The 12,175-nt window shown below is 38.7% G+C and overlaps 1 protein-coding gene across 1 annotated transcript in view; it reads right to left on the bottom strand.

The window, feature by feature from the left end:
• Nucleotides 1-5,214: 5,214 nt before the first annotated feature.
• The window catches only part of SNX3 (sorting nexin 3), a 47,279-nt gene continuing 40,318 nt past the window's right edge, over nucleotides 5,215-12,175 (bottom strand). Inside the window, exons 3-4 of the mRNA XM_027551273.1 lie at nucleotides 7,459-7,583; nucleotides 5,215-5,976 (exon numbers count right to left, since the gene is read on the bottom strand). Coding sequence (XP_027407074.1) covers nucleotides 5,871-5,976; nucleotides 7,459-7,583 — 231 coding nt within the window. The 3' untranslated portion in view covers nucleotides 5,215-5,870. The remainder of the gene's footprint in view (nucleotides 5,977-7,458; nucleotides 7,584-12,175) is intronic.

Here is a 12,175-nt window from a genome sequence, read left to right as displayed (position 1 = left end):
GCTTCAGTTGTGTCCAACTCTTTGCGACCCTATGGACTGTAGCCCGCCAAGCTCCTCTGTCCATGGGATTCTACAGGCAAGAATACAGGAGTTGGTTGCCATTTAATTCTCTAGGGGATCTTTCCAACCCAGGGATCAAATCCATGTCTCTATGCCTCCTGCACTGGTAGGTGGGTTCTTTACCACCAGTGCCACCTGGGAAGGTCACACTCAACCTCCACAAATTCGGTATCACAGTATGTGTGATCCTACCAGTTTGTGACTAGCAGTTCCTGCTCAGAGGTAAACAGATTTTGACCATGTCTGTCTAGATGAGCATGTCATTCCAGATTTGAGGGTGGAGGTTTGCTCTGCAACCTCCATTCTCTGATGGGGGGGCCTAAGATAAGGTGGGTCACTGATTTTTTCACTTTGTCGAGCTTTTCCTTGTTGTGAAGCCAAGGATGCCACTTTCAAGCTTTTTACACTTTGGGGCTGAAACTCAAGTGGCATTTATTTTAAATGACCATTTCCCTCCCTCCACTTGAACTCATGTGTCCCTTCCCTCCTCACATTTGCCGTGTCTTCTGTCTGTACCTTGTGAGTCTTTTCATGACAGTGTCCTAGCAAGACTGAGTTTCTTGAGAAAGGGCCTTTGTTAACCTCTTGTGTATGTTTACACTTTGCTCATGTAAAATGCTTAGTGTTGCTGTTTGATTTTGCTGAGTCACTTCCATTTATGTCACTCATTCTAAAAGGCATCTGTGGTGAGGTTTCCAGCACCCTGAAAACTTCCTTTTGGGCTTTTAAACAAATTGTCCTGGTCTCCAAAATCAAGGTCTTATTTTCTTAGCAAGGTCAGAATAAGGCAAACTTCATTTACTATAAATCAAGATTTACAAAAGTAATTTCTCAAGATAAGTCCTGACTTTTTCTTAATTTCCTGATTTCTTTTCATAATGATCTAGTCAGGTTAAGATCAAATCAAACCAAATTCCAGGAAATCAAAGGGCCTTCTAGCTAAGTGCCCAAACATGGCTATTTCAGAATTACCTGCGAAGCTTTAAAAAAAAAAACAAAAAAAACCTGGATAGTCTTAAACAGTAATTGTGGTACACAGCTAAGTTTAGGAGTGTAAGATACTTCTGATCAGTTACCTCTGCATGCCCCAAAGCACTTTTTATACTTACAATTACAATCACACTAAAAAACAAAACCAATTCACATTCACTCATGCTTATCCTAGAGGACCCTGGAAATGTTACTGGAAATTCACCCTGTCACTCAATCAGTACATCTATTGAGCATTAAATAAAGGCTGGGTAGGTACCAAGTCACAGGCCTGGTCCTAAGAAAGAAGTGCACCAAGGCATATCTTTTAGAGGCAGACATCTTTCTAGTGTTAATCTAGAGCCATAACATCCTGGGTAACCTTGGGCATATTACTTAAGCTTGCAGAGCATGAGTCTTCTCATCTGTAAAGGACAATATTATTTACTTTATAAGGAATTGTATGACAGAGATCATAAAGGAACTATCAAGGAAGACATACTCTATCCTCCTAAAATAGTTTCTAACTTGTTTCCCAGTCCAAACACTTGTATATTCTAATAATCACAGCTAGAACTTCCAGATGTTCAAGCTGGTTTTAGAAAAGGCAGAGGAACCAGAAATCAAATTGCCAACATCTGCTGGATCATCGAAAAAGCAAGAGAGTTCCAGAAAAACATCTATTTCTGTTTTACTGACTATGCCAAAGCCTTTGACTGTGTGAATCACAATAAACTGTGGAAAATTCTGAAAGAGATGGGAATACCAGACCACCTGACCTGCCTCTTGAGAAACCTATATGCAGGTCAGGAAGCAACAGTTAGAACTGGACATGGAACAACAGACTGGGTCCAAATAGGAAAAGGAGTACATCAAGGCTGTATATTGTCACCCTGCTTATTTAACTTCTATGCAGAGTACATCATGAGAAACGCTGGACTGGAAGAAGCACAAACTGAATCAAGATTGCCGGGAGAAATATCAATAACCTCAGATATGCAGATGACACCACCTTATGGCAGAAAGTGAAGGGGAACTAAAAAGCCTCTTGATGAAAGTGAATGAGGAGAGTGGAAAAGTTGGCTTAAAGCTCAACATTCAGAGAACTAAGATCATGGCATCTAGTCCCATCACTTTATGGGAAATAGGTGGGGAAACAGTGGAAACAGTGTCAGACTTTATTTTGGGGGGCTCCAAAGTCACTGCAGATGGTGATTGCAGCAATGAAATTAAAAGATGCTTGCTTGCTCCTTGGAAGGAAAGTTATGACCAACCTACATAGCATGTTCAAAAGCAGAGACATTACTTTGCCAACAAAGGTCCGTCTAGTCAAGGCTATGGTTTTTCCAGTAGTCATGTATGGATGTGAGAGTTGGACTGTGAAGAAAGCTGAATGCCGAAGAACTGATGCTTTTCAACTGTGGTGTTGGAGAAGACTGTAAATAAGATCCAACCAGTCCATCCTAAAGGAGATCAGTCCTGGGTGTTCACTGGAAGGACTGATGCAGAAGCTGAAACTCCAATACTTTGGCCACCTCATGCGAAGAGTTCACTCACTGGAAAAGACCCTGATGCTGGGAGGGATTGGGGGCAGGAGAAGGGGACGACAGAGGATGGGATGGCTGGATGGCATCACCAACTTGATGCACAGGAGTTTGGGTAAACTCCGGGAGTTGGTGATGGACAGGGAGGCCTGGCGTGCTGTGATTCATGGGGTCACAGAGTCGGACATGACTGAGCGACTGAACTGAGCACTCAGAGCAGTTAACCTATAAACCAGGCAGTGTGCTAAGCTCTCTGTCCATCCACACCTTAAACAAATTTTATCTGTAAAGACTTACGGGCGAGGAGCCTTCTCCTTTCATTGGCTATATTCATCCAAAACGGGCAAAGCAAGCTGAAGCACAGGAATGGCCCTTAATGAGAGGGCTGAGTTAAAAAAAAAGGATGTAATAAAAAGAAGATGCTCTCCAGTATCCAGCCCAGAGGTCATCATCACTACTGAGGGTCACCACAGCAGAACTGCCCAGCAGGAAACCAAATACCAGATAAACCTATTCAGGAACTGCCAGGGGCTTAGTGGTATCATTTGCTGTGGCTAATGCTTCATCTGTGATTCCCACTGCCATTAGCTAACTATCATTATCCTTTATATGTCTCAGGAACTGCTGTTCTGTGGATTTTACATTTGGTCTTCAACAATTGTTAAGTTACCAATAGTACCACTGCTGTTGAAATTTTACATCTGGCAGAAGTTGGGACAAGGTGATAATTTACTGAGAGGACACAGAGCTGGAGACTCTTGCTGCATAACTCACTGCCAATTCACCTTCTTTTAGGAAGACTCTTTACGGGCTTCTAGAAACGTCTGTTACCTGAGTTGACAGCACCTGCACTTTTAGTTCATAGGGTTAAAGGTGGTGTAGTTTTTTTGGAGCTTTTAAAAAATTTTTATTTTTGGCTGTGCTGGGTCTTAATTGCTGTTGAGTGGGCTTTCTCTAGTTGTGGTGAGTGGGGGCTACTCTTGGTTGCAGTGTGTGGGCTTGTGGTGGTGGCTTCTCTTGTTGTGGATCACAGTCTCTAGGCACACAAGCTTCAACAGTTGTGGTTCACAGGCTTAGTTGCTCTGCGACATGTGGGATCTTCTGGGAACAGGGATTGAACCCGTGTCTTCTGCATTGGCAGGTAGATTCTTACCACTGTACCACTATAGAAGTCCAAAGATATTGTTTTAATGCAGACCATGGTTTCAGTTCTTTAAGAAACAACAGTGAGATATATCCTCCTACATTAGGTAAAAACACGTTACCTAGAATAAATCACCTTTCATCTGACTTTAAACCTTCAACTTTCTAAAAGCATGCCTGCCCTAAGGAAATTATAGAGATTAAAAGTAAGCAAGGCCAATAAATAAATAAATAAAAGTAAGCAAGGCCAGTACAACCAATCCTAAATCACACTATTCTCTTGTCTATAAATGATCAAAATCAAAAGAATTCCACACTGAGTAGAAACGTTAGCACTGTTGACATTTTTCTGTTGTGGGAAGCAGTCCTGTGTACATTGTATGGAGTTTAGTAGCATCTTTAACCTTCTGCCTGCTAGATTCCAGTAGCATTTCCCGGTTGTGACAGCCAAAAAAGTCTTGCTATATTGCCAAATGTTCCCCAGGAGGCAAAATCACCCATACTTTGGAGGAATTACTGAGTTTAGCAAAGCTACTGTTAACTCTGTTCTGCATGCCAAAAACTTTCAATTTTACTACATACCGAAAACTTTTGATGTTACTGACCACCTTTTACTGCTCTCAGTGAAACACAATTCACATGCTATTTATTCTCTACCTTAATTTACAGTAATTGAAATGTCCAGTATTATGCAACTGTGACATATATAAGCAATAAAACATACTAGGGCAGCTCTGACTTCTTCCTATGACAGCGATCTGCTTTGGGGGACATCCTGGGTATTAGGCCAAGGCCTAAGCTGGTTTTCTCTGAAATGGACACATCTGGAGTGTGAGGGAAAACCTTCCTTACCTTGGAGTTTAACTCTAGGTCACAATGGGTCTCCAAACCACCAGATATAGTACAGATTCAAATTAGAGACCACATTCTGGCTGCAACACAAGTTAGGCAGCAAGGAATCCTTCCTGCATTTTCTGGTTATACAAGTCAGGCTAGAACACTGTTTGAGGCCCTCTCCCTTGGTTAGAGGAGAAGAGGAGAAAATGTGCCACTTCCTAAACCAAATTAGAAAGCATGGATCTGCTAAGAAAATGTTATTACACTCTTGCTAAGTTTGTTTAAATAAGTCACTCAGATGAGCTAGGAAGAAAATTCTTCTGAAAAATAGGAGGCATGCTACTGACTTATCTTAAAAGGATTTCTGAATAGAATGACTTCAGATTATAAGAGCATTTTCCAAATACACAAAGTGCTTCATAATGACTCAATAAGCTTTAAGGAATGCTTTTTCTAGTACATCACATTTTTGTTGTTGTTGTGTAAAAGAAAATACCTCCATTCAAAGGGTAGTAGAATATTTGATATCACCACTGTTTAAAGAGGAATGGAGTTACAGGAATGAGAAGTATATAATTAGTAAATAATCCCTCTCAGCAAGTGAGTTAAGTAGGAAAGCCTTCTGAAGAGAGAAAAGAAAAACCAGAGGCAACACAATCAGTGCATATCAGAAATGCATTTTTATTTTTATTTGAAAACAACTTAAATTTTTAGACAAATGATTTTAGTATATAAATTTGATTTTGTTTTTATACAGAATATAAAGATTTCCCTCATTGATCTTCCATGTGAAGGGTATTACAAGCCTGAAGGGAGATACTCTCTGCATACAAGCATGTATCTTACGTGTAGGGTACTGGAAACCAATGTGTAGTGCTTCCACACATAAATTAGGTCAAGTGACACCACATATTAAAAAGGGGTAAGAGAAATATTCTATTAATTGGATTCAAGAAGCAAACAAGACACAAAAAACTGCAGGTAAGACCAAGTGAGTAAGTTTAGTTAGGACACTGCAGGTTATACTGGAGCAACAGGTTTGTGAAGCTAGAGTATATACCACATTAAAACAGCAAGAAAGAGCTATTTATATAGAAAGGTTGGAATGAGGGATTTTTCACTAAAGCAAATTAACTTCTTGTCAACTGCCAAAACAAAACAAAACAAAATTGAGCGTATGAGTGTTAGTATACTGAAGGCATATTATACCAGTTTTTTGTGCAGCATGCTAAAGTTAGTTAGAACTTCTTCACTGGTGCATATGAATCATTAAGTCATGGAAAGTTTTTTTTTTTCCCCGCCCCTTCTTGTGAAATTTCAGGCATGTCTTATTTTAGATGGAGTATAGCTTTTATCTATAATTTCATCCTGTAAAAACATGTGAAGACAACGTTCATTCTGTGCCAGAGGGTGACCAGCGACCCTAGAAATAAAAAATACAAGTTCAGTCCAATTTTTATAAAAGCAGGGCAGGGGGACCAAACATACACATTTTAAGATTAGGAAACATGAACAATTTAGTAACAGTGTTACTCTGGACAGCCCATAGAGCTATGGTCTATCTAGTGAGTAACTATATATTTGCTTTCCTTCTGTCTGTAAGGGTAATTTAGAAAACATTTAATCACTAGCTTTACACTGTCTCTGGCAATATGTACCCAGATAGCTTCTTTATATATTAGTTGGTGAATTCGTAAGAAACCTAAATGAATTTTAATGTTAAAAGTGAAACAATGTCATTGATTCAAAGAATACATTTTAAAGAAGAAAAAGATATAGGATCACAAGTTCAATAAAATCCCCATATACTAAGAAACAAGCACAAATGTGCAATTTTGGGGTTTGTTTTTTTTTTTTTTTTGCTTGCTTTTCAAGGTTTCTATCAGAACAAATATAAAACCAGACTGGGCAACCAGACTTTATTTCAGAATTTAAAAACTTCCAAGCTAGCACTGCCTTTTCCAAAAAGAAAGTAGACAATGAAGGTTGTGTGCTATATCAGATAACTAAAAGTTAAGGGCTTTGTGTAACTTTCCCTGTTTACCACTCACAGATCTTCAAATTACTAGATAAAAAAGTACTGCTAATAAATAAGCTCACACAACAGTATTCTCTAGGATTTGACTTTATGTGGCCAAACTTAAGGCCAAATGCACAATTACAGTGAGCCCTTTGCAGGCATACCTCTTCCTATAATTTTGGCTTTTAAAAAACGGCTATATTTAGAGAACTCTCTGGTGGTCCAGTGGTTAGGACTCTGTGCTTTCACTGCTGGGGAAACTAATAGTTCAATCCCTCGCTGGGGAACTAAGATTGAGCAAGTTGAGAAGTGCAGTCAAAACAAAACAAAACAAAACACTGTATCTTAAATAGGAATAAAAAAAGCTAGAGGTTGATTTTATTAGAAGTTTCTAAAGTAAAAGATAAATGATACAATCTTTTACATTTTCAAAAGTATATATTTTGCCATGAAAATGTAAAATGTGCAGCTTTTACACAAGACATGCTGATAATACCTTCCATCTGCAAACAAAATGACTGCAAGTGTATTGTTCATGCTAGAACATACCTTAAATCAAAAAGAATCATAAGTAAAACTATTTTTTAACTGCTGTAATTTTATATGTAATTGGCATAAATTAACCAAGAAAAACATACAAAACTCAGATCAACAAAAAGATACTCATATCACTCGTAAGTTTAATATTTAGCACATAATATTCAATTTGTTATATATTTTTACTTTGTTTAAATGATACAAAAAAGTTAGAAGATGACCAAAAGGAAAAAGTAGTATTAGTTTGATATCTAAATTACTAGCAAAAAAAAAAAAATTACTAGCAGTCACCTAAAGAATCTCAGAACACTATGCACTCTTAGACCTTGAGGAACAGAAAGCACTTACTTGTTTATAAACTGCTCCAACCCTTGCTTCCTTTCTTCAATGAAATTGTCATCAAATATGCCATCATCTCCTCTAAAAGGAAGTTGACGCAAAAATGCCTTCCCAGGGAGTGGGGGGACTACAACCTAAAACATGGTAAGAAAGTTCTTGAACAACATGCTGGCTGAAATGGGAAAATTTGTAGAGCACAACACGAAGACAAAGTATATCTTCACTATGAGAGCTATCCTACTGTCAAACTAGTTTAAATATACATAATATAAATATATATAATGTATTTATATTATAATTATAATGTAAATTATAAATAATTTATAATTAATTAATAATATAAAAGGGACTCAATAAAAATACACTGAAAAATGATTTAGTGTTTTGGAGGCAAGATAAACAAAATGTCAGAATAGTCCATCAGGCCAAAGCTCCTCAATGGCTTAATTTTCATTTTTCCTGGACTTACCAAAGCACAAGTATACAAAGGGAATAAGCAACACTGAAATAAAGGCTACCATGCCCCTCAAACAGTTTTGATGTTGCTTGGCGAGAACACTGCTTTATTACAATGGTAATTGTAGAGATCGATCTGAACTCCCAATTAAATGAGGAAGTAAAATATTAACAATGTTCTTTCTGGCATGGGCAGATAAGAATTCTGTGGTCAATTTCTTCCACTTCACACTATCTGCATATAATCTTTCCTGCCTGCATTTGAGGTAATGACAAAATAACCAATAATTACTACTTGTTGCCACTCTTCTACGGAGAAGGCAATGGCACCCCACTCCAGTACTCTTGCCTGGAAAATCCCATGGACAGAGGAACCTGGTAGGCTGCAGTCCATGGGGTCGCTAAGAGTCTGACACGACGGAGCGACTTCACTTTCACTTTTCACTTTCATGCACTGGAAAAGGAGATGGCAACCTACTCCAGGTTCTTACCTGGAGAATCCCAGGGATGGAGGAGCCTGGTAGGCTGCTGTCTATGGGGTGGCACAGAGTCAGACACGACTGAAGCGACTTAGCAGCAGCATTACTAGGCTAAGAAACAATCAACTTTCTCACAAACCCATTATCCTACCTTTCCCCAAAGACCTGTCATTTCTTCTTCTACAATAAAGGAACATCCCAAATTTTCCCTGTCAAAGCCTAGCTTTCCTTGAGGGACAACTTATGACTGATCTCCCTCTTCTAGGAATTACCTGGACCTCAAATATTTGTTTAAATGCTGCTGCTGTTTCTTTAGTCACTAAGTTATGTCTGACACTTTGCAACTCCATGGATGGTAACCCTCCTCTGTCTGTGGGATTTCCCAGGTAAGAATACTGGACTGGGTTGCCATTTCCTTCTCTGGGGGATCTTCCCAACCCAAGGATTGAACCTGTGTGTCCTGCTTGGCAGGCGGATTCTTTATCACTGAGTCACCTGGGATGCCCCTGAATTAAATAGTACCTAGCTATTTATTTCACAGGTTCGTCAGGTTCTCTATCCCAGAATTTCTCAACCATGGCACTATTAACATGTTGAACTAGATAATGTACTGGGGGGAAGGGTTTCTTGTACACTGTAGAATACCTATTCAACAGCATCCCGGACCTCTACCCACTAGATTGTCATCAGTAGGCACTCGACACAGATAGGTGTGACTATCACAGTGGTCTCCAGACACTGTCAAATGTCTTCCTGGGGGAGAAAACTACCCCTCCTGGAGAGCCACCAATCTATCCTATTAATGCCTTCAAATCACGGACCCTTGTCTCAGGCTTCTTCTGGTTATTTTAAGGAAAGCTGGGCATACAGAGAAGTTCAAATATCTGTTAAATGACTAACCACTTAGGTGAATCCTTATCTTACATTAAAACAGAGAAAAGGTGTAGGCAAACAATTCACACAAGAAAAAATATAAACAGTAAACACCAGTAATAAAATTATACATATTCTAAGAGGTAAAATCTAAAACCCTTGATGAAGAGTTTCTATCCTAAAACAATAATTCAACAAGGTAAAAAAGGGAAAGATTACACAACTTCTTACACATGCACAAAAAACAAAGAGTAAAAAAGAAACACAAAACCAATGCCCTACATAAACTTTGTAATTCCTTCCTAGATCTACTCTTCCCAGGTGCCAGTGATTAAGACATCTAAAGATTTGTCATCATAAGTTTGCTTTAGCAATCTTAAGTCTCTCCCTTATATTATAAAAGCATTTGTCAAGTTGAAGATTTGAAACCTGCAGGTAACTACAACTGAAAACCGAATTATGACCACTAGCTGTGCTCCAACAGAAATAGCTATATGATGGGCAGGGAAAAACATCTATATCTATAAAGCTATTATTAAAAAAAGGAATCTAGAACTAGTGCATTAAAGAAATGACCACCATTAATTCAGGGAAGAATTTAGCATGGAATTTAAAGATTACTGTGTATTATCATCAACAGAGACATACTTTTACTAATACTCAAAATACTCATTGAATTGGATGGTGATGATGTAGGCAACAGGATTAATCACCTACAAAAATCATAAGTGGTTTGTTAACAAAGATCTTCAACACCAAACTATTTTTGCTTAAGCAGTCTGAAAAGATCTACTTAGAATTCTCACACCAATTTAAAAAGTCAGGAGTCTGATGATATGTATGTATATGTGGGCAAGATGAGGACAGGAGGATATCTGGCCAGCATAATATAGTAAAAACATACTGAAATAAAAGCTAAAAAATTAAACCATAATGACTAATAAACACAATAAATGTCACCAACTTTCTCATCTAGTATAACAGATCTTAAGTAGAAGTAGTAATATATAAACAAAACAACTTGATTAACTGTTCTTAGCAATTTTGTTGTTCAGTTGCTCAGTTGTGTCCAACTCTTTGTGACACCATGGACTGCAGCATGCCAGGCCTCCCTGTCCTTCACTATCTCCTGGAGCTTGCTCAAACCTATTGAGTCCAATGGACTCAATGAGTCCATTGAGTTGGTGATGCGATTCAACCATCTCATCCTCTGTCATCCCCTTTTCCTCCTGCCTTCAATCTTTCCCAGCATCAGGGTCTTTTGTAATGAGTCAGCTCTTCGCATCAGGTGGCCAAAGTATTGGAGCTTCAGCTTCGGCATCAGTCCTAATGAATATTCAGGGTTGATTTCCCTTAAGATTGACTGGATTGATCTCCTTGCAGTCCAAGGGACTTTCAAGAATATGCTAATGAAAATACAACTTTCACACAGGTTAAATGCCCAAAATAAAAAACTGATTTAATGTTAGAAGTGAAGTACTATGCTTCAAAGGACATCATCAAGTGAAAACAATCCACAGGATGGGATAAGATTTTTGCAAATTGTAAATATAATAAGAGACTTCTAAGAGCTTCTTTTTAATATATTCTATATACAACTCAATAATAAAAGAAACTCAATTAAATGGGCAAAGGATCTGAAAAAAAAATTTCTCCACCAAAATAATGGCTGATACATAAGTACCTGAAAAGATGATCATCATTAGGCATCAGGAAAATGAAAACCACAAGGAGACACCATTTCATACATGCTAAGAAAGCTATAATAAAGAAATTACTAACACTAAGTGTTGGTGAGGACATGGAGAAAAGTGGAACCTTAATACACTGTTGGGGAAAATGTAGCTACTTTGGAAAACAGTCTGGGAATGCCTCAAAAAGTTAAACAGTTATCATATGGCCATAAATCCACTCCTAGGTATATCAGTTCAGTCGCTCAGGCATGTCCAACTCTTTGCGACCCCATGGACTGCAGCACACCAGGTTTCCCTGTCCATCACCAACTCCCGGAGCTCACTCAAACTCATGTCCATTGAGTCGGTGATGCTATCCAACCATCTCATCCTCTGTCGACCCCTTCTTCTCCACCTTCAACCTTTCCCAGCATCAGGGTCTTTTGTAATGAGTCAGTTTTTCGCATCAGGTGGCCAAAGTATTGGAGTTTCAGCTTCAGCATCAGTCCTTCCAATGAATATTCAGGACTGATTTCTTTTAGGATTAACAGGCTGGATTTCCTTGCAGTCCAAGAGACTCTTAAGAGTCTTCTCAAACACCACAGTTCAAAAGCATCAATTCTTTGGCGCTCAGCTTTCTTTATAATCCAAGTCTCACATCCATACATGACTACTGGAGAAACCATAGCTTTGACTAGACCTTTGTTGGTAAAGTAATGTCTCTGCTTTTTAATATGCTGTCTAGGCTGGTCATAGCTTTTCTTCCAAAGAGCAAGCATCTTTTCATTTTATGGCTGCAGTCACCATCTGCAGTGATTTTGGAGCCCAAGAAAATAGTCTCTCACTGTTTCCATTGTTTCCTCATCTATTTGCCATGAAGTAATGGGACCAGATGCCATGATCTTAGTTTTCTGAATGTTGTGTTTTAAGCCAGCTTTTTCACTCTTCTCTTTCACTTTTATCAAGAGGCTCTTTAATTCTTTGGTTTCTGCCATAAGGGTGGTGTCATCTGCATATCTAAGGTTATTGATATTTCTCCCAGCAATCCTGATTCCAGCTTGTGCTTCATCCAGCCCAGCATTTCTCATGATGTACTCTGCATATAAGTTAAATAAGCAGGGTGACAATATACAGCCTTGATGTACTCCTTTCCCGATTTGGAACCAGTCTGTTGTTCCATGTCCAGTTCTAACTGTTGCTTCTTGACCTGCCTACAGATTTCTCAGGAGGCAGGTCACATGGTCT

This window comes from Bos indicus x Bos taurus, chromosome 9 (genome assembly GCF_003369695.1).
Source record: "Bos indicus x Bos taurus breed Angus x Brahman F1 hybrid chromosome 9, Bos_hybrid_MaternalHap_v2.0, whole genome shotgun sequence".
Lineage (NCBI taxonomy): Eukaryota > Metazoa > Chordata > Mammalia > Artiodactyla > Bovidae > Bos > Bos indicus x Bos taurus.
The sequence above is the reverse complement of the archived record's forward strand: the minus strand, read 5'-3'. Positions and strand labels throughout refer to the sequence as shown.